Here is a 22,301-nt window from a genome sequence, read left to right on the forward strand (position 1 = left end):
CTTATCAATGTAATGCTTTTCCCATCACTGTTCAGTCACAGGTAAGGGTGGAGAGGAGACCTGTAGGCAACGCTGTATCCTGGCCTAGGCCGACAAGGCCCAGGCCAGCACTTTGCAGGCGGGCAGCACAGAAAGAGTCCCCGCCGGCTTGCGCTGTTAGTGTAGCGCCAGTCTTAGGGGGCGGACTGGGCTGAGAGGCAAAAAAAGTCTAGCGCCCCTATAAAGCGCCTGCACTGCTTCCAGTATGCGGGCGGCCGGCATTCTGCAACTGTGGGGGGGGGGGGGGGGGTGCGCCACTTCTAATTTTGACTGTCCCATCATCCTGGACCACAAACCTTCCTCACTGTGCTATACGTTTTCTGCTGCACAATTGGCATGGTTATATCTTCTTAGTCCTCTCCGTAAAATTATCAGAAATTTGTGCTTAAAGTAGAACTGTAGGCAACACTTTTTTTTTTAATTTTGGAAAGAGTAAGGGAGGGTTATAGCCCCTGTCAGTTTATTTTTTTACCATCCTTGTTCCATTGCAGAGATTTCCCTTCACTTCCTGCCCCATAGCCAAACAAAGTGAGAGGAAATCTATGCAAATTAAGGGAATCCATCCCCCCCCCCAGGCCCTCAGAACTAGTGTCCCCACTCAAAAATTTCAGGGAGGGTCTTAAACAGTAGGGGTGGGTTATATTTAAATTAGGGGGTGCACAAGTTTAGTCAGGCCTAGGGCAGCACAAAACCTAAATACACTACTGCCTATAGGCCTTACTTAACTAAGGAAGAAAAAAAAAAAAAATCTCCTCCCCTGCCAGACAGGAGACAGTGGTAATTCTTTGTGCATGATCCAAAAGAAACGATGGACCTGTTGACCGTGAAGAATCTGCAAAGGCACTCATGGACACTGGCTGGTGGCAAGATCTGCAGAATTAGTGTCCATGGGAACAGAATGCCATTGTTCAGGCTTGGATGATTTCCTAATCCTTTCTACTCAATTGTTGACATAGACAGAAAATGGTTTTGTCTGGTATATAAAACCCAGAACATTTTTAATTTTCTGTATAGAATTTGACATCTATCTGCTATTTCCACAGATAGCACAGTCCAACAGAGTTCAAACCTAGAAAATTGTCTGCTCAGGCGTCAACTTTGCTTTGCCAAACAGAAACTTAACATGGGTTTGATTACAAGAGTCTGTCACCCTTCTTGCACTTTTCTATCACTAGGTGGCCGGGCACTTGGTGGTAGTAGATATGAGAAGGGCAACGCAAGGTCAAGTTATGGGTCTATGGGGCATCTCAGCCAATGTGCAGGGGTTTTCTTGAATCCCTTGGCCCGCTGGGAGAGCCAAAATATTCGGGTGGATTCAGGTGATCCATGTTCTATGCCACCTGGACTGCTGTCTGGGTGGATGGGTGTTGTACTGCCCAGGCTGCTAGGCCGGAGATGGGGCCTATCCCAGGCACATCTGGCTTCTAGGCTGTCTGAGGGCCTATCCAGAACCAAGAGAGTAGCGCAGGGTTGGGACTGCGGCTTGCAGTCCAACCAAAAGTAACTGTTCTGCTGGCCGGAGAACCTGTCGTGGTCGGAGGTAGAGGGGAAGCTGTCGCCAGTAAGCCTCGGTTCACACCAGAGGCGGCACGACTTGCAGGTCGCCTCACCGAGGCGACCTGCACACGACTGCCCGGGTGACTTGCAAAACGACTTCTGTATAGAAGTCTATGCACGTCGCCCCAAGTCGCCCCCAAAGTCGTACAGGAACCTTTTTCTAAGTCGGAGCGACGCTCCAAAGCACAGAACGGGAGGCGACTTGTCAGGCGACTAGGTCGCCTGATAAGTCGTCCCTGTGTGAACCGAGCCTAAGGGACTATCCGCCTAATTACCAGGGACCACAGTGAGTAACTGAAGCAAGTACCGGAGTAGCATTCTTACCAACCAGGGACAGTAAAGAATCGGGACACTTCAGTGGGTATCAAGCCAGGGACCCAGCCAGCGGAGGTGATGCTTGCAGAGCAGCCTTGTGTGTCAAGCCAGGGACCGAGCAGGCCAGCGGGGGTGAAGCTTGAGAGGTATCTAGAGTACCAAGCTAGTGACCTAGCAGAGAAGGGGGGGGGGGGGGTGACGCTTGAGGAAGATACCACCGTGAAGATTGGAGGAGCTTAAGGGATTCAGTTGCAGTGAATCAGTGAGTCTAGCAAGACCGGGAGCTCAGTGGGCTGAAGAACTACAAGGAGTGATTGCAGTGGTCTAGAAAGAACTGTTAAGCTTTGTGTTAGGAACTGTTAAAGACTTGCCATAGGAGACACCATTCCCGCACATGCAGATGTGGCATTTTGCTGGATGCCTTTCCCTGCATGACTGTCCTCTATCGAATTCTGGGAGTCTGCCAATTGAACTTGCAACTACCTAAGGGTGTCCTGGCCCTAACCATCTTCCCCCCAAAGGTTTGTTGAGAAATAAACTCGCATTCAAGAAGTGTCTGGTGCCCAATGACCTTAATCATCTTGCACCCACCATGCCTCAAAACCCACTATACACAGAAGGAGGTCAGCTATCTCTGGCCCTGGAGGTCCTCATTAGACTGAAGGAGGCCTGGGACCTTGCTACATCCGTCTTTATTGATGGCTATGTGAAGGTAAAGTATCTCCAGGGCCTCCAACACTCCCTGAAAGCTTCCTCTGTATTGTTTAGGGTGGCAGTTAGTTCCTCTATATGGAGGATGTCATTGACTTTAGCATAACGCAGGACCTTAGTTAGCCGCTATGACTGCCTCCAGAGCGAAGAGATGCAAGCTCTAGCTTGCATTCACTAGATGTACTGTATATAGTGAGTGATTGTTTGCATTTCTGGATGGGTCTCTCCGTCAGGTAAAGTAAGCATGCCACTGGATTCCCACTTAGGTCAACTGATGTCTGGTGCTTAAGGGTAGCTGTCACATCTTCCCAAAAGGGGCCATTGCCAGAAGATATGGGTCATAGCACCCACCACTTGATTGCATTGCCAGCAGGTGTCCAGATCACTGCTATGTTTCAAGTGAGGTATGCGGTACCATCTCAAGAGAATTTTATACCTCACCTCTTGGTACTGGTTAGCTATGGATGATTTGTGGGCTAAGAAAATATTTCCTGCTTCTTCAGGCATAAACGGAGTCTCCACGATCTGTTCCCATTGACGTATGTCACAGCCAGATAACTATAGAATAAAGAGTGTGTGTCTGGTCGGTTCCCATTTCCTACAGAGTGACTAATAGAGAGTAAGTGTAATTAGAGGTCTGAAAAGTCTACAAGTAGTGTCTGAGTTGGATGGTACTCCAACAGTTTAAGGGAGGTTCAGAGAGCGCTTGGCGATGTCAGTCTGAGAAGGGAATCCTCCATGGGGCCAAAAGTCTATCCTAATCTGCCCTCATGCTTCAATCTCCTAAAAGGTATCATTTTGTAAAGTTGGGGTTACCAAGGATCGATGTCATGGGTGAGGGCAACAGAGAAAAGTCAGTTGTACGAGAAAATGATCTAGCTATAAGTAGAGGTAGAGAAGCACCGATCAGTGGGTGATTCTGCATGTCTTCCAGAGGTTCCAGAAACAGTTAGGAGAAGTCTAGGAAGAGCTAGCTGGAGTTTTGAGGGCCCTGACCAATCCCCAAATACTCAGGGTCAGCCCAGCAGGGGCAGTGTGGAGTTCAGGTGGAAGATGGAGTTGTAGCGTTAGGCTGTTGAAGGCCTTTGAGTGTAGCTCCCCAGTCTGGAGGGGGGGGGGGGGGTGTGAACCTGGGCTCAGGTGTGGAAGGGACCCCTCCTCATGACACGCAGGGGAAGGAGAGGACAGCAGGAGGCATGTGAGAAAGGAGAGGACAGCAGGAGGACATTGCCAGGTAAAGCTCCAGGGAGAAAGACAGCCATGTGGGCTGGTGAGTGTTGCAGTCAGAGGACTGAGAGGCATGCGTGAAGTGACTGGGTGCAAGCAGTCTGGGATGGATACAGAGTCTATCTGGGAGGACTGTGGAGAAGTAGCCAGAAGGACTAGTGAAAGGGGCAGCTGCAGCCATACGGGCTGGCAGTGCCTTGAAGAAGTGGTACTCTGATGCAAGCTGTCCTTTCCCGTGGCTACTGCTCAAAGACCTTAATTAATGCTACAATACTAAAGGGGTCCGTGGTCCCTGCCTGCAAAGGGTATTCGCTTTGGATCTGACTGAGTCAGTGTCAGACCATCCTGTCAGTGCTAGCTGGTCCTGGGAGTTGTAGTTCTACAAGCAAGTCTGTGCTGAAGGTAGAAGAGGAGTGTGTATATACTGGATGTATATATAGTTTGTGTCCCTGAAAAGTTTCTACTGATCAAATAGGCATCCCATAACAACCATTCCCCATCCAAGTTTAAATTCCCCTAAATTAAAAAACAAAAACAAAGTTACAAGCTTATTGACTCCAGAGTGAATGGAAAATTCATGTGCCTGACTATGCAGGGTGGGAGATAACCATATTCACCAGTGGCTCCTGCAGGGGTAGCACTAAATACATGAAAACCTGTGTGTGCGCAGATGGCCAGGGAAGGGAAGCAAGCACATGCGCAGGTATGCCACGGGGCTCTTTCAGTAACCAAGCCCTGCGGCACATCTGAACAGGCCACAGAGGGCAGGGGAAAAAATTCTCACCTAGGTGAAAAGTCAGAAAGACAGAATTCCATTAAGGCTGGGTTCACACTATTGCAAATTGGATACAGGGGGGGGGGGGGGGGGGGGGGGGAGGCAGGGCAGCACAACATGCCCTTTGGGGCAAAGGTCAACTTTAAGGTTTGAGGCCTCGGTTATTCCTATAGGGAGCTGTACTTATGGTGGCCTCTAGCTTTCCCGCAGAGCAAGTCCCTCCTCATAGGAATGAATGGGATGGCAGCATGCATGTGCAGGATCACGATAGCCCTGTAAGAACATTTGATGAAGCAAGCCTGTGCAGTTCCAGGCAGGGCCACACAGTGAAGATGGCTGGATCTAGTACAAGTATATTTCTTCAGATAAGTTGCTCTCAGAGAGATGGAGCCATGCCATAGGGGACAACCAAAAGGTACAGTTGTCTTTAATGCTAGCTTGTTTCCAGTGCTCAAGCCCACAGTGAAACTAAAGGAGGGCCATAGAGGAAGCAATTTTCTTTCTGCAACCACAGGTGTTCTTGGCTCCCCCCCCCCGGGAGAACTAAGTAAATATTGCTAGCGGCTATAACAGCCACTAGCAATAAAATTGCATGTAAAATCTGGACAGGCTGGTCGTACCAAAGTTGATCGATCAATCAACTTGAATACATTCAGCCTGCCCATACCTGGTTCAAATCAAAGCCGGTTCCTGCTGAATCGGCCAAGGTTTGAGCAGTCTGTGGCCTGCTTAATAATGCAGGCTGAACAACTAATTTGACTTGTTTGACATACTAGCAAACTACAGTAAAAATTGTACATTATTGACCTTATCAGTGACATATTGGAAACTATAATTAATAAAAGTGTGAATTTGAAGATTAAGAGATAAAAAAAAAAAAAAAAAAAAACACACCACACACACCTAAGGGATCAGAGAAATAATAGATTATACCTCTGCAGAATTCATAGGGTTGAGTTCATCCCCATGAAAATTCAAATGTAGTCCTATAGCTTTCCCAGCCTGAAGGATTCTTCTCGTTGATTCAAGGTCAAACACGCCTTTTTCACAGAAGACATCAATGTTGTCCACGTGAATTTCTGCATTTAGAGCCAATTGCTTGAGAGCAGGGAGATGATTTTCAATTATGTCCTTGGCTGCCGTTTCTGCAGTTTTACCTCTAGAAAAATGTAAATGTAAACAATCAATTTATTCCATATTAGTATGAAAGCCACTACTAGTAGCCTGAACATCCAGGAAAATCTCTTATTCAGAACCCAGGGTTCAGGGCACTCTGGATGGTCTAATATGCACATTATTAACCAGTTTTGCTGGTTGGATGCTTGCGCTCCCTTTCCTCATAAACCAGTGAAAGTCAGGTGTTGCCAACCATCAGTATTTTTACTGACAGCCAGTAAAAAATGGGCACATTTCTCCTGCCAGTAAATGGTTGCCAGTATAGTATATGGCTGCGACGCTCAGTTCACGCAGTTCCAGTTCAGAGCCGGCTGAGACCATCCAAGTGCCTGCTACAGTGTGTTAGAGTGGTACTGGCAGGTCTGGTGGAGGCAGTGCCTAAACGTGTTGTGTGATGTCATGTTGCAAGGGAGCCTCATGCGTGGGTCTGTGGGACAGGAGCAAGGCAAGCCAGGAGCGGGACGGTCAGTGCTGTTTGGACTGGAGTGGACGGAAGGGACCACCTGTCGTGGAGAGAGATTGTCACTGAGTCAGGACAGGACTGTGTAGTGTTGGTGAGGTGTCATTCTAATTTCTTGCTCTGAGTCATGTTCCTGAGCTACTTACTATATTGAAAATAAAATAAGAAATATGCTTTTTTCCTTAAGATCCACCGCAATCACATTCCTAATTGCATACTGTACTTGATTGTAGCCCAATTAAATTAGTTTGCACTTAAAACCGTAATTTTGTAACCTTTGGAAATGCCAGTAAAAAAAAATAAACAAAAATTGGCTGTGCCTGTAAATTTTGGATGTAGCGTCAGCAAATTTCAATCTGGTAGGTTGGCAACACTGGAGAGAGTGCCCACTACAGTTACATAGTATGTGAGGGTTGAAAAAAAACAAAAAAACAAAACAAACACCACACAAGTCCATCAAGTCCAATCTATGTGATTTTATGTCAGTATTACATTGTATATCCCTGTATGTTGTGGTCGTTCAGGTGCTTATCTAATAGTTTCTTGAAACTACCGATACTCCCCACTGAAACCACTGCCTGTGGAAGGGATTGCCACATCCTTGCTGCTCTTACAGTAAATAACCCTCTACACAGTTTAAGGTTGAACCTCTTTTCTTGAAATTTTAATGAGTGGCCATGTGTCTTATTAAACTCCCTTCCACAGAAAAGCTTTATCCCTATTGTGGGGTCACCAGTATGGTATTTATAAATTGAAATAATATCCCCTCTCAAGCGTCTCTTCTCCAGAGACAATACTTTCAGTACTTATAACCAATAGCCTCCAGTCCCTTTATTAGTTTTGTTGCCCTTCTCTGTACTTGCTCCATTTCCAGCACATCCTTCCTGGGGACTGGTGCCCAGAACTGGACAGTATACTCCAGGTGCGGCCGGACCAGAGTCTTGTAGAGTGGGAGAATTACCACTTTATCTCTTGAGTTAATACCCTTTTTAATGCATGCCAATATTCTGTTTGCCTTGTTAGCAGCAGCTTGGCATTGCATGCCATTGCTGAACCTGTCATCTACTAGGACCCCCAGGTCCTTTTCTATCCTTGATTCCCCCAGTGAGTAGATTGCATTCATGTTTTTGCCACCCAAATGCATTCATTTAAAATTTTTCCACTTTAAACCTCATATGCCATATAGTTGCCCACCCCATTCATTTGTTCAGTTCCACTTGCAAGGTTTCCACATCCTGCGGAGAAGTTATTGCCCTGCTTAGCATCATCTGCGAATACAGAGATTGAGCTGTTCACCCCATCCTTCAGGTCGTTTATGAATGAATTAAAAAGGATTGGTCCCAGGACAGAACCCCGGGGGACCCCACTTTCCACCCCTGACCATTCTGAGTACTCCCCATTTATCACTACCCTCTGAACTCGCACTTGTAGCCAGTTTTCAATCCATGTTCTTTGTTCTTAAGATTTTATCCCAATTTATATCTTCTAGCAAGGTTCATAGTTTAGGGACGTTCGCCCTTTTGAAATTCAAAAGTGAAGTGAAGTGTCTTTGTACTCCCCTTATGTTTCATATTTGCAATTTATACTGAAGCCAATTGACCTGTGATCACCGTTTCCTAAATTGTCCCTTATTTCCACATCCTTGATCAGGTCTGTATTGTTGGTAATCAGTAGGTCTAGTAATGTTTTGTTTCTAGTTGGTGCGTCTACCATCTGACCCATGAAATTTTCCTGCAAGACATTTAGGAACTGGCGAGCCTTAGACGAATGCGTGGTTCCTTCCAGCCAGTCTATGTCTGGATAATTAAAACCCCACCATTACGATGACACCTCCCATCCTTGCCTCAAATCCAATTTGTGATAGAAGGTCCGTCTCCCCCTCCTCCCTCAGGTTAGGGGGCCCATAGCATACTCCCAGTATTATTTTCGCCTTAGTTTCATCCCTATGGAGCTCTACCCATAAGGATTCCACCTCCTACCTAGCTCCCCTAGTGATGCAATTTCTCACATTCACTTGTACATTATCCTTGATATACAGGCATACCCCTCCCCTTTTTTACCCTCCCTATCCCTGCAATAAAGGGAATACCCTTGAATGGTTGCCAGCCAATCATGAGAGCTGTTGAACCAAGTCTCTGAAATTCCCACAAAATCTAAATCCTCCTCGTACAACAGTATCTCTAGTTCTCCCATCTTGTCCACCAGGCTCCTGGCATTGGTAAACATGCCGCATAGTGTAGATCGGTCACATACTGTCTTTTTATTGGGTGTTCCGAGGTTTTCAAATAGGACTTGTTACTATACTTACCCCGGGTTTATGTGCTTTAGTCAACCTACCATTAATGCCCCCAATACTACCCTCTGGAGTATGTTCCGCACTGACTATCTCTACCTCTGGACCCTCCCCCCCGTTGCCTAGTTTAAAAGCCCCTCTAACTTTTCGGCCATCTTCACTCCCAGCAGATCTGCACCATCCTTATTTAGGTGCAGTCCGTCCCTTCCATAGAACTGGTGACAGACTGAGAAGTCAGCCCAGTTCTCCAGGAACCCAAACCTCTCCTTACTACACCAGCTCCTCAGCCACTTGTTTATTTCCCTAATCTCCCTCTGCCTTTCTGGTGTGGCTCGATGTACCAATAGCATTTCTGAGAATACTACCTTGGAGGTTCTTTTCCTCAATTTAGCTCCTAAGTCCCTAAAATCGTTCTTTAGGACACTCCATCTGCTTCTGACTTTGTCATTGGTGCCAAGTGCACCATGACAGCCGGGTCTTCCCCAGCCCCTCCAAGTAATCTGTCCACCAGATCTGTGATGTGCCGAACCCGAGCGCCCGATAGACAGCATACAGTTCGGCGCTTCAGGTCTTTGTCACAGATTGCCCTCTGTCCTTCTAAGAATTGAGTCCCTTACCACCAGAATCTGTCTTTCCTTTCCCTTGGCTCCCCCCCCCCCCACTCTCACTGGAGTTCCACTGGCAGCTAGGGGAGTCCCTCAGCTCCAGCAGTGCTGGTCCCTGACTGGTTTCACCAATGTCACTCAACGGGATATACTTATTGGGATGTTCCATCCAACGATAAGCCAACAGTGATAAGCCGATGGCAAGGCCTTGGAGGTAAGAGGGTGAATACCTGGCTCTAGAATAATAAGTTGTTTATTTTTGAAAACTAGGGAGCCCACAAATTAAGGGCACTGAACAAGAGTACTGACTTGACATGCAGGCACCTAGAGTATGTAGTGTCAACAAAGGTTTAGGCAAGTTTTCTTTTTGGTCGTTTTGGGTTTCCTCCAAGATTAAAAGGAGTTTCTATTATAAAGTAAAATGTGTGTAATAGGAATGTTAGTCTTAAAATTCTTCTAACACAAATAAAATATATCTTACTTTGGTACTGAATGGGCACCACAGTATGTAGAGGAAATGCCAATGTCCAATTCCCTGTGAGCACGCTCGATCACTCTTAGCATCTTCATTTCTGTCTCCAGCTTTAAGCCATATCCACTTTTACACTCTACTAATGTAGTTCCTGCCCTGAGCATTCGCTGTAGGCGCTGTTTAAAGCTGCAGTACAGATCTTCCTCTGAAGCAGCTTCTGTATGATCCACTGTAAAATGGATTCCTCCTCCAGCCTGGTGAATATCCATGTACGTAGCACCTGCAAGCTAAAAGCAAATTGATCGAATAAAAGATGAATGGTAACAATGTCATCACCGATCATATATTTTATTGAAGAGCAACTCTGGCTTTGTTCAGAAAAATGAGCAGGAAATTACAATGTTGGGAGCATTCCGTATCCAGATAGGGTACATTACTTCCCCAGCTACCATACTTAAAAGAAACATATTGATTTTTTTATCATCAATAGAAAATTATAACTGGCTACAAGATTTTTTTTTAGATTAATCTTAAAATGACAAAAATTATATATACAGTATACCATTTTTTTTTTCCAACAATCGCTTCATACACATAACGAGATAACATTGAATTTGCAATACAGAGATTAATATATTATACTAGTATATTGAGAGCTGTTCCTTGGTACGGATTTTAAGGGGGAACCTCAAATAAGAAAAAAAATAAAAGCGTGAGGGGGCCCCCCAAAAGTCATATCAGATCCATAGCTGAGCATGCAGCCTGGGTAGCCAGGAAAGGGAAAGCCAAGAGTGCGCCTCTTTCACTCTCAGAACCATACCAGGACATGTGCCCTCAATGTGGAAGGTACTTTGCCAGGAGGGATCCTCTGGCAAAAGCACCTTGTTCCTATGTTGATAGGGACAAGGTCCTCTTCCCCACAAACCTGTTCCGGTGGTTGTGGGGATCTTTATTGAAATCTGGAAGCCCCATTTAAAAATGAGGAGAAGGTACTGCACCCCCCCCCCCATATGAATGGGTAAGGGGTACACTCCTACTCATTCACAAGAAGAAGAAAAAAAAAAAAAAAAAAAAGAAAGGAAGAAGGGTACCCTAAAAATAAAAAACACACCCCCAAACATTTGACAAGTCCCTTTTTTTTTTTTAACTCAAAAAAGTCCAATGTACATGCATCATCAGTCATGTTGTCTAGCTATGCAAGTCGATTGCAATGAGTGATGGTCACAACCCATCAAAAGACAAAAGACAGAAAACAGATGAACACTAAGACAAATCCAATCTTGTGATTTCCCTTGTGCTGAATGACATCTCCAGGCCCCTGCTGCTAAATAAAGGGTGGTGGTGGGGTTATCCTGGTGACGTCATTGACCAAATATGGGCATGCTCACATTTGGGCAATGAAGTCATAAAGGGCAGGGGAGTTACAGATTTTGAAAATGTAATGCATCTCGGAGGGGGTACATACATACATACCCACTGAATATAAAGAGTGAATATACAAGATGTGTGTGATTGAATATATACAGTATCTCACAAAAGTGAGTACACCCTTTACATTTTTGTAAATGTTTTATTATATCTTTTCAAGTAACACTGAAGAAATGACACTTTGCTACAATGTAAAAGTAGTGAGTGTACAGCTTGTATAACAGTGTAAAATTTGCTGTCCTCTCAAAATAACTCAACACAGCCATTAATGTCTAAACCGCTGGCAAGAAAAGTGAGCACACCCCTAAGTGTAAATGTCCAAACTGGGCCCAAAGTGTCAATATTGTGTGGCCATCATTTTCCAGCACTGCCTTAACCCTCTTGGGCATGGAGTTCACCAGAGCTTCACAAGTTGCCACTAGAGTCCTATTCCACTCCTCCATGATGACGTCACGGAGCTGGTGGATGTTAGAGACCTTGCGCTCCTCCACCTTCTGTTTGAGGATTCCCCACAGATGCTCAATAGGGTTTAGGTCTGGAGACATGCTTGTCCAGTCCATCACCTTTACCCTCAGCTTCTTTAGCAAGGCAGTGGTTGTCTTGGAGGTGTGTTTGGGGTCACTATAATGTTGAATACTGCCCTGTGGCCTAGTCTCTGAAGAAAGGGGGGGGGGGAAATCATGCTCTGCTTCAGTATGTCACAGTACACGTTGGCATTCATGGTTCCCTCAATAAACTGTAGCTCCCCAGTGACAGTAGCACTAATGCAGCCCCAGACTGACACACTCACCACCATGCTTGACTGTAGGCAAACAACTTGTCTTTGTACTCCTCACCTGCACGCTTGACACCATGTGAACCAAATAAGTTTATCTTGGTCTCATCAGACCACAGGACATGGTTCCAGAAATCCATGTCCTTAGTCTGCTTGTCTTCAGCAAACTGTTTGCATCATCTTTAGAAGAAGCTTCCTTCTGGGACAGGCATGCTGACCAATTTGATGCAATGGGCGGCGTATGGTTTGAGCACTGATAGGCTGACCCCCCCCACCCCTTCAACCTCTGCAGCAATGCTGGCAGCACTCATACGTCTATTTCCCAAAGACAACCTCTGGATATGACGCTGAGCACGACGTGCACTCAACTGCTTTGGTCGACCATGGCGAGGCCTGTTGAGTGGAACCTGTCCTGTTAAACCGCTGTATGGCCATCGTGCTGCAGCTCAGTTTCAGGGGCAATCTTCTTATAGCCTAGGCCATCTTTATGTAGAGCAAAAAAAATTTCTCAGTTCCTCAGAATTCTTTGCCATGAGGTGCCATGTTGAACTTCCAGTGACAAGTATGACAGAGTGAGAGCAATAACACCAAATTTAACACACCTGCTCCCCATTCACACCTGAAACCTCGTAACACTAACAAGTCACATGACACCGGAGAGGGAAACTGGCTAATTGGGCCCAATTTGGACATTTTCACATAGGGGTGTTCTCACTTTTGTTGCCAGCGGTTTAGGCATTAATGGCTGTGTGTCGAGTTATTTTGGTGGGACAGCAAATTTACACTGTTATACAAGCTGTACACTCACTACTTTACATTGTAGCAAAGTGTAATTTCTTCAGTGTTGTCACATGAAAAGATATAATACAATATTTACAAAAATGTGAGGGATGTACTCACTTTTGTGAGTTACTGTATAATAAAAAAAATATATATAACTTACTTTCATTGCAAACTCATGTACTCTGTCACCAGCCCACACAGGATGAGTATGTGCGTCCACAAATCCTGAAAAGCAAGGTGTAATAAGAACATTATTTTCATTTGTATGTCAAGTCCTATGGGGTCCATAGTGTAAATTGTCCATAAAAGTGTCCATTCAGGGCTGTGCTGGGGGAGGAGGATAGGACATTGGTGGACACACAGCATTATTGGTTACTAGGGTGCTGGCAGCCAGGCACACATTATTGGATGCTATATTGCATGCAGCCACCTACACTATAACCACCGATGATGTAGTGAGGCCTGGGGGCTGAACCTATACACAGCTGAACATGCAATGAGGATGAAGTGTCCAGTGCTGCCCCCTACTGTGCCTCCATGAGTGGCACCCGAGGCGGACTTCTCAATTAGCCCCATGGACATCATGGCTCTGATTCAATTTATAAAGCAGCTGTATTGAGAAGAATTGATTGTGTTACAAGTAGTATAATCAATCTGTGAATGGGAGTGTTTGATCAGTCAGTCACAAAATTCTCTCCTTCAATTACAGATTGTGCATGGCATGCCATTTAAATGGAAGAAAGAACCTCTCACTGCCAAAGAAGGTAAATGTCTTTAGTGCAGGTGAGCCTCGAGACCCAAAGCTGTTAACCCTTACAGTATTGGAACATCAGCAGGAGTAAGAAGACAGGGCAGCCATGCAGTGAAGATTTCTACAGAATTCAGCAGCCAAAACATCATGGGACATAGTTTATTACAGAAAATATATATAACTAAAGCTGTGGAAAAAAAAAAAAAAAAAAAAAAAAAAAAAAAAAAAAAAAAAAAGTTTTTTTAGCTGAACTTCAGCTTCAAAATGGTATTATTGAACTCAAAAACAAAACATTATATTGCAGTTTACCATTTTTAGATGTAATGGCTGCATTTATTTATTTATTTTTTTTAAGCTTTCTATTTTCATCTGGTGACCCAGACTGCAAGTCTCTTTTTCAAAAGAACAAGCTCTCGAGCAGAATGTACCAGTTACTGAGATCAGACAAACCATTTAACACTTGCAGGGTGCTTACATGTATCATCTGTTTTATATTTATGGAAAACCTTTTCCCCAAAATGGAAAAAAATGGTTTGCTGTAACTGCTTATATATTATAAGGTTAAGTATTATATGCTTAAAGTGTTACTAAACCCAGGACCCTGCATTCACTATAGCTGGTCTCCCACAGGACACAGAACTTGGAAACGCAATTGTTTTACTAAGGCCGCTTTCATGCTTGTGCGACCTGAAAGTTGCACGATTTTAAGCAATGCCTCTGTAAACTTCAGGTCTATGGACCTCAAATTGCATCAAAGTCAGACCAAAGTAGTGGAGGGACTACTTTGAAGTCACAGAGATATGAATGGTACTCATTGGAAATCATGGGGTAGGACTTGTCATGCGACTTTGCAGTCTAAAAATCACAGAACAAGTCGCACAAGCGTGAAAGGGGCCTAAATTTAAACTGCTAAATATCTTTTCTCATCAGCAGTTAGAGCAGCCTTGTGACTTCTATCAGTGTCTGGTTAAACTTTGGAGGAGGAGGAGTTTTCATTCTCCTCCGATTGTCCTTTGAGAATGCAGGACCCTTTACCCTCTGTCTGGACAGTGCCGATTGCATGTGATCAGCACAGGGCCACTCTCCCAAGATTTTTTTTTTTTTTTTTTTTTTATATAAAACGCTCTACCAATACACACCAAACTGAGCATGTGCAGCTTGTCCCTTAGCCTTTGTTCGATCACGAGATGGGTTGGGGACAGTGGAAGAAGGGGAGGATCAGAGACAGGGTCAAACAGCCTTTTTACACAATTCAGCGCCTTCAACCCCTTAGATTTCACAGTGAGTATAACAAGAATGCTTTACTACATATACAGACTGATTTTACAGTTGTGGGTTTACGAACAATAAGTATCTGCTGGAGTTTGGCTTCAACTTGTTAGTGTATCTAACTGCTGGTACATCTAGCACTCTCGTCCCCCCAGACTGAATATTGCTGTCCAAAAGGTGCCCCCTGTGCTCATTCATTCAGAGTAGCGGCACTAATACAGAAGGTGTATTACTGGCCAGATCACCAGGTGAAAACAGGAGGTAAGAAAAAAAAAAAAAGAAAACAAATGCAGCTGCCACATCGAAGGATTGGTAACCTACAATTACATTACATTTTTAGTTTTGGGTTTTAAAGGATAAGTTCACCTTTCATAATAAATGGAAGCGTTTTCCCAATGCCATTTCTGGCCCAGCTACCCCAGTGTGCTTTTCTCTCACTTACCTTATCCACAGAAGGTTTAAAATCTTGTCTGTTTACTTGAATTTTTAAAATGATTTTCAGATTCCATCACTTCCTGTAGATTCTCAGCATTCACTTCTTGCAGTCCATTTCCCAGAAGCCTTCACTTCCTTGTTGCATCACAGAAGAGGGTGTGATAAGGTGTGTTCGCCGCTCTGGACCACCCCTCTCTAATTACAATACAGTAGAACCAGTGGCGTAGCGTGGGGGGTGCGAGGGGGACGCAGGCCCCGGGCGCAACATTTGGGGGGGGGGGGGGGGGGGGCGACATCCTGCTCCAGTATGTGTCACCCTCTCTCCATACAGCTAAATTCTGTTCTGTGACCCCGCGCTCCGGCCGCCATGATAATTCTCAGGCCGGCCCCTGGCGCCCTGTGATTGGGGTCATGTGCGGCAGGTGGGGCTGGCCTGTACTCAATCGCGGGGGGAGCGGGGCTGGCCTTTGTTGTGGCCGCCGTCTTCTCCTGCTCCTCCTCTCCAGCCCGGGTCACCAATCATGACGGCCGTTGCGGAAGGCAGTCTGTGGCCGCTGTCTTCTCCTCCTCTCCGGCCCACTGAACATCATGACCCTGTCGGCTGATCATCATGTCCCCGCCGGGGCAGGCAGTGTGACAGTCGGCGGCGCAGAGGCAGAGCAGATGGAAGAAAAAAAAAGGTAAGAGACTCACTTGGCCCGGGGGGGGGGGGGGGGTTGGGGGGGAGTAGATATGGTCTGAGGAGAGTGAGCAGCCAGAAAGTTAGCGTATAGTGTAATGTGTAGTGTTGTAGGTAGTGTATAATGTATTGTGTGTAGTGTATTGGTCTGTGGGTAGAGTGTTGTGTAGCAGTCAGTATGTAGTGTATTGAGTAGTAGTGGTCTGTGTCTAGTGTATTGTGTAGTGGTCAGTGTGTAGTGTAGTGGTCAGTGTGGTGTGTGGTCAGTGTGTAGTGTAGTGGTCAGTGTGGTGTGTGGTCAGTGTGTAGTGTAGTGGTCAGTGTAGTGTAGTGGTCAGTGTGGTGTGTGGTTGGTGTGTAGTGGTCAGTGTGGTGTGTGGTTGGTGTGTGGTTGGTGTGTAGTGTAGTGGTCAGTGTGGTGTGTGGTTGGTGTGTGGTTGGTGTGTAGTGTAGTGGTCAGTGTGGTGTGTAGTGGTTAGTGGTGGTCAGTGTGGTGTGTAGTGGTCAGTGTGGTGAGTAGTGGTCAGTGTGGTGAGTAGTGGTCAGTGTGTAGTGTAGTGGTGTGTAGTGGTCAGTGTGGTGTGTGGTTGGTGTGTAGTGTAGTGGTCAGTGTGGTGTGTGGTTGGTGTGTAGTGTAGTGGTCAGTGTGGTGTGGTTAGTGGTCAGTGTGGTGTGGTTAGTGGTCAGTGTGGTGTGGTTAGTGGTCAGTGTGGTGTGGTTAGTGGTCAGTGTGGTGTGGTTAGTGGTCAGTGTGGTGTGGTTAGTGGTCAGTGTGGTGTGGTTAGTGGTCAGTGTGGTGTGGTTAGTGGTCAGTGTGGTGTGGTTAGTGGTCAGCGTGGTGTGGTTAGTGGTCAGCGTGGTGTGGTTAGTGGTCAGCGTGGTGTGGTTAGTGGTCAGCGTGTAGTGGTTAGTGGTCAGCGTGTAGTGGTTAGTGGTCAGCGTGTAGTGGTCAGCGTGTAGTGGTCAGCGTGTAGTGGTCAGCGTGTAGTGGTCAGCGTGTAGTGTAGTAGTCAGTGTGGTGTGTAGTGTGTAGTGGTCAGTGTGTAGTGGTTAGTGGTGTGTAGTGGTCAGTGTGTAGTGGTTAGTGGTGTGTAGTGGTCAGTGTGTAGTGGTCAGTGTGTAGTGGTCAGTGTGTAGTGGTCAGTGTGTAGTGGTGTGTAGTGTAGTGGTCAGTGGATAGTGTAGTGTATTGTGTAGTAGTATAGTGTAGTGGTCAGTATAGGAATCAGGTAGGTCAGTGCGTGGTGTTTAGTGTAGTGGTTAGTGTGGTGTGTAGTGGTCAGTGGATAGTGTATTGTGTAGTGGGTAGTGTAGTAGTATAGTGTAGTGGTCAGTATAGGAATCAGGTAGGTTGGTGTGTAGTGTAGTGGTCAGTGTATAGTGGATTGTGTACTGGATTGTATAGTGTAGTGGTCAGTGTGTAGTGGTCGATGTAGGAATCGTGTAGGTTGGTGGGGTGTGTAGTGGTCAGTATAGGAATCAGGTAGGTCAGTGTGTAGTGTAGTGGTCCTTGTAGGAATCGGGTAGGTCAGTGTAAGGGTCAGTATAGGAATGAGATAGGTCAGTGTATTGTATAGTGTAGTAGTATAGTGTAGTGGTCAGTATAGGAATCATATTAGTGGTCAGGTAGGTCAGTATTATTGTAGGAAGGGAAGGGACTCAGGGAGTGCGAATTGTCCGCAGGTTAGGGGGCGCAAATTACTTGCCTTGCCCCGAGTGCTGGCAACCCACGCTACGCCACTGAGTAGAACCTCGGATTACGAGCATAATCCGTTCCAGGAGTATACTCGTAATCCAAAGTACTCGCATATCAAAGAGTTTTTCCATTGAAGTCAATGGAAACTAAAATAATTTGTTCCACATTGACTTCAATGGGATGCAATACCGCATGCGGCCAGAGGCGGGGGGCACCGGAGAGCCTCGGAAACGGCCGAAAAAGCGCGAGCACACTTCGGTGGACCTCGGCAAACCTCGGAAAGACTCCATTCACAAGCCTTTCCGAGGTCAGCCGAACTGTCCTCGGGCCTTTACGTGCATTTCCGAACGCCGACTTTCGGCTCTGCTCGGCTCCGGCACCCCCAACTCAGGCCAAAACTGTACTGCACAGCGCTTTTGCGAGAAAATACTCACAAATTGAGTTAGGATTTTTAGAAATACAGTGCTCGGTTTGCTAAACGCTCGCTAACCGCGTTACTCGCAAACCGAGGTTCCACTGTACTACCTTCCACCCACTTTCTATACAGTCTGATTGTACAATCTTTTAGATCTCCCATCAGCTATGTAGTACAAGGGCCTGTCTGATTTGATAAAAATGTAATAGATTTGTCAGGGTGGTCCTCCTACTCCACAGTTCTGGCAAATCTAAAGGAATTTTACAGATTGCATAATGTATGGCCATCTTTATAAAAGTTCATAAGAAGGAGTGGACAGAGACACTCAGTTGTCAGGCCCCGTTCACATCTCTACACGTAGCAGAAATTTACATACCCGCATGCGTCGTTTTGGAGCATTTGCACTCGTCACTTGAACGGGCTGCCCTACGTGCCGCAATTGCCCCAGAGAATTTTTTTTTGAAGCGGAGCATGGTGAGTTACTGCAGTTTTTGGTGCAATTGGGGTGCCTTTAACATTTAATAAACACAAAAGCACAATGTACATTTGCAGTGTTTCTGAAACGCAAAGCGCACCTTTTCTATGCAGTTTGCCATGCATTTGGAAACACACATGTGAATGGAGTCTCATTGTTCTTGCGTAAAAAAACACCAATTTCACTTTCAGGCCCCATTCACACCTAGAGTAGTGGGAGCGCATATGTTTTGACTCGTTTTTCCAGTGACACACATAGGGCAGCCCATTCATTTTAATGGACTGTGCTACACATGTCAAAGTAGCTCATGGGATATTTTGGCGTGGGGAGAGTTGCACAATTTTTACTGCATTTGTCACTTGTTTTTTCATGTGGCAAAATGTGTGTTTGCTTCTGTGTTTGGTGTGCCGTTAATTAACGACACTGAAAGTGCAACTAGGTAATATCAGGTGTATAAATGTGGGCATACACTATACAAACTGTACAATCACCTTTAGATTTATCAAAACTATATAATAGGTGGACACACTATTTATCCAATCAGTCTGTATCCAATCAGGCAGGCCCTGGTGCTACATCAGGAGTGTCCCATGAGCTGCATGTGGCCCCAGGGAGTTTAGTGTGCAGCCTGAGTCCATGTGAAGGGGCGCTGGAGAAGCCCAGCATATGCATGTGTGGAGAGATGCCAGGGATGCTATGAAAACTTAGTTGATGGGTGAAGGGTGCGCTAATGAGGTCAGCTGGTAAACTCCTTCCTGTGTCTTACTGGTTTCTCTGTCCCAAATCTATACCAGGGAGTCTCTGAAGCTTTCTAAGAAATATAGCAAGGGCAAGGCCTTGTTCTGAAAATCAAAGAAAGCTTGTATTCTTTTGCAACCTAGGTACATTAATGGTATATTGGTACATAGGGGAGCTGGAATTTAGAAAAAAAAAAAGTGAGCTTAGCCTTTAATACCACTTGAAGGACAGGAGTAGTGCAGTCTCTATTTTTGCAGTTCCTAATTAACTTTTGGCCATTATGGAGCATATAATCTCTTACCTGGCAGAACACATTTTCCAGAACAGTCAATGACTGTTTCAAACTCTGCTTGAGAAAATTGATTACGTATCGTCTGTGTGGTTCCTACAGCCTTTATGAATCCGTCACTGCAAATTACATTGACAAAGTGTTACACAATGAGTTTTGTACTGGTATGTAATGTAAATTTATGCGCATATGGAGGAATTTTTTTTTTTTTTTTTTTAACAATGAATAACAAAAAACAAAACAAAAAAAAAACCCCACACACATAGAAAATATAAAATGAACTGCATCAGGGATGTATGGACAGAGTGTTGTGCAGAAGAGGAGTAATTATATCCAATTTCAGACAAATTTCCTAGGAGATCTTAGTTTCCTTCATAAAATTCTGCCCTCCCCTGGTTAACAGTAGTACTGTAGTAATATGAAATACCCTTAGGACGACTTGTTCCCACAATAGTGTTGGTCTCTGAAAAGCGATCCGTGATCAGATTGCTCTTCAGAAAGCATTTGACAGGTGGTGAGGAGGCATTGTAGGGCCTTCTCAGTGCCTGCTTTAACCCCTTGAATCCCGTACTAGCACACCACAACCAGATGCATTGCACCTGGTTGCAGGATGCTTGCAGAGCGCCCCCATTCACTTGAATGGGTCACATTTGTCGGCACTACGCCTGCCAAAAGTGACAGGGGGTATAATTCCTTCACACAGCAAAGCATCATGACCTCAACATGTGTACACACCCCAACGCTGCTTCTGCAGCTAAAGGGGGTAGCAGTTGGGGGGCTGTAAAATTGCAGTTCCATCGCAGCATTTTAAAGCTCCCCAGTCACTAGTGTGAATGAGATCTTAGCCAGTCTTGAATACACGTTTACAGCCCAAAAGTATGGTGTGGCTATTTTTGCATAGTTACTAGACATGTGCATTCGTTTTCGTCTGAATGCATTTTCATCCGAATTATTAACGATAACGAAAGTGCAGAATCCGAAAGATCCGACATAAACAAATGCTTTATTTTCATTTTCGTTGTGACAACAGTTCGATATAGATAGGAGATTTGACATGATGATGACGACAATAACAATCTGTGTCCATCAAACCTGTGGTTGAATGTGCCAACCTTAAGAGCCCATTCACACAGGGACGACTTGTCAGGCAACCTAGTCGCCTGACAAGTCGCCTCCCGTTCTGTACAATGGAACCATTCTAATCGGAGCGACGCAAGTCGCTCCGACTTAGAAAAAGGTTCCTGTACGACTTTGGGGGCGACTTGGGGCGACTTGCCTAGACTTCTATACAGAAGTCGTTTTGCAAGTCGCCGCAGAAGTCGTTTGCAGGTCGCCTCGCTGAGGCGACCTGCAAGTCGTGTTACCCCTGTGTGAATGGGCTCTTACTCTATTAGTCCAAGATTATTCTACATAGAGAGAAAAGATTGCTGCTTGAATTGGGTGGGGGAAGTAAAATAAAAATAATGATAATGATGAATGTTATTGGCTGATTGTAACCAAAGAGGAGGGGCAGTAAAATAGCTAGAACCAAGTACACACGTACAGCCAACTTACTTTCACTTACGATTTGCTAGCAGAGACAGACACTGAATAATTTCAGAAGACAGTCAATCTTAGCAGGTCCATTTGTCAGAGAACCTGAATTATTTAGCAATTAATCATAAGCACAGCAGCAGAACAATAGTGAAGCAAGCTACAGTTCAACTTAACTTTTTCATAATAATCTGCTGCTATTGTGTTAGTGTTGTGAACGTGATAGTGATACTAGTGTTGCAAGTGTTGTGATAGCCTCAGAGGCTGCCCGTGTTGTGTGTGTGGGGATTTATTATTATAGATCCTATATACCCTATCTTGTTACCTGTCTGATCAGTGATCACTATCACCAGTCCATTTTCTGTTTGAACTATATACATTCAACATGAGCGACGAAGATTCAACAAAGCAGCGAAACATTCGACAGACACCATGAGCCTTCAATGACAGATTCGACCTTAATTAATTTGGATTTTCGGACTAATGCAATTTTTAACGAAAAACGAAATAAATAAAATTAATTTTGGGAGTAACTAAATAAATTTTATTTTTCGGACGAAAACGAAATTTTGAAACGAAATATTTCAGTGTGCACATGTCTAATAGTTACATCGGTTCAAGATAGACCAATGTAACTATGAATGTGCCATACCTGGCCGATTCCAGTGAATGCTGGAAATCCCTGTAGTAGGCACTACATTAAATTGCGGCTGGTTTCCAGGTCCTGTGCTTAACGTCAGTCCTGCTGCTTACTGGACGTTGCTTGCTCAGTAAAGCGCCCAGGGCCTTCTTTAATGCAGGGCAAATGGGACAAATGCCCCGGGGCCTAGTCTTTGTTGGGGGGGGGGGCCCAAAGCAGCTGCCCTGTTTGCCCCACGCTGTCCACAAATTGAGGCCCCGATGATGCACCACAGAGTGCACCAGGGACATGGGAAGCAGCGATGTATTACCCAGCCAGCAGAAATAGGGTGGGGCTGGGAGCTCCACTGAAGCTCTGACCCCACCCCATGCAGCCTATGTATTCAGGAAGGAGCTGTTGTAGTATAAGCTGAGAGCTTACTGGTAGCCCCAGACCTCTCTATTCCCCAGCCAGCAGAGAGGGGCAGGGCCAGAAGCTCCACTGATGCTCTGACACTGCCCCATGCAGCCTGTGTACTCGGGAAGGAGGGCTGTAGAAAAATTTAAAGTGGGAGCCCTGTCCCTGGACCTCTAAAAGTGCATGATGAGCCCGGCTGGCCAGGTATGTCCTTCCCCCATAGACTGCCTGACTTCTATTCTAAACCCTGAGCTGTTGTTCAACTGCAAAGCTGTGCATTTCTGAAAAGGTCTTCGACCGCCTTCTGCAGTATGTCAGCCATCTCTGATCGCCTCCTGTAGTATGTCAGCTTTTGTCCCCTCCCGCCTC

The 22,301-nt window shown here is 45.5% G+C and overlaps 1 protein-coding gene across 1 annotated transcript in view; it reads right to left on the reverse strand.

Moving 5' to 3' along the window:
• The window catches only part of AMDHD1 (amidohydrolase domain containing 1), a 46,197-nt gene that overhangs the window by 18,195 nt on the left and 5,701 nt on the right, over positions 1-22,301 (reverse strand). Inside the window, exons 2-5 of the mRNA XM_073620151.1 lie at positions 19,376-19,482; positions 12,777-12,841; positions 9,640-9,917; positions 5,558-5,783 (exon numbers count right to left, since the gene is read on the reverse strand). Coding sequence (XP_073476252.1) covers positions 5,558-5,783; positions 9,640-9,917; positions 12,777-12,841; positions 19,376-19,482 — 676 coding nt within the window. The remainder of the gene's footprint in view (positions 1-5,557; positions 5,784-9,639; positions 9,918-12,776; positions 12,842-19,375; positions 19,483-22,301) is intronic.

This window comes from Aquarana catesbeiana, linkage group LG03 (assembly GCF_042186555.1).
Source record: "Aquarana catesbeiana isolate 2022-GZ linkage group LG03, ASM4218655v1, whole genome shotgun sequence".
Lineage (NCBI taxonomy): Eukaryota > Metazoa > Chordata > Amphibia > Anura > Ranidae > Aquarana > Aquarana catesbeiana.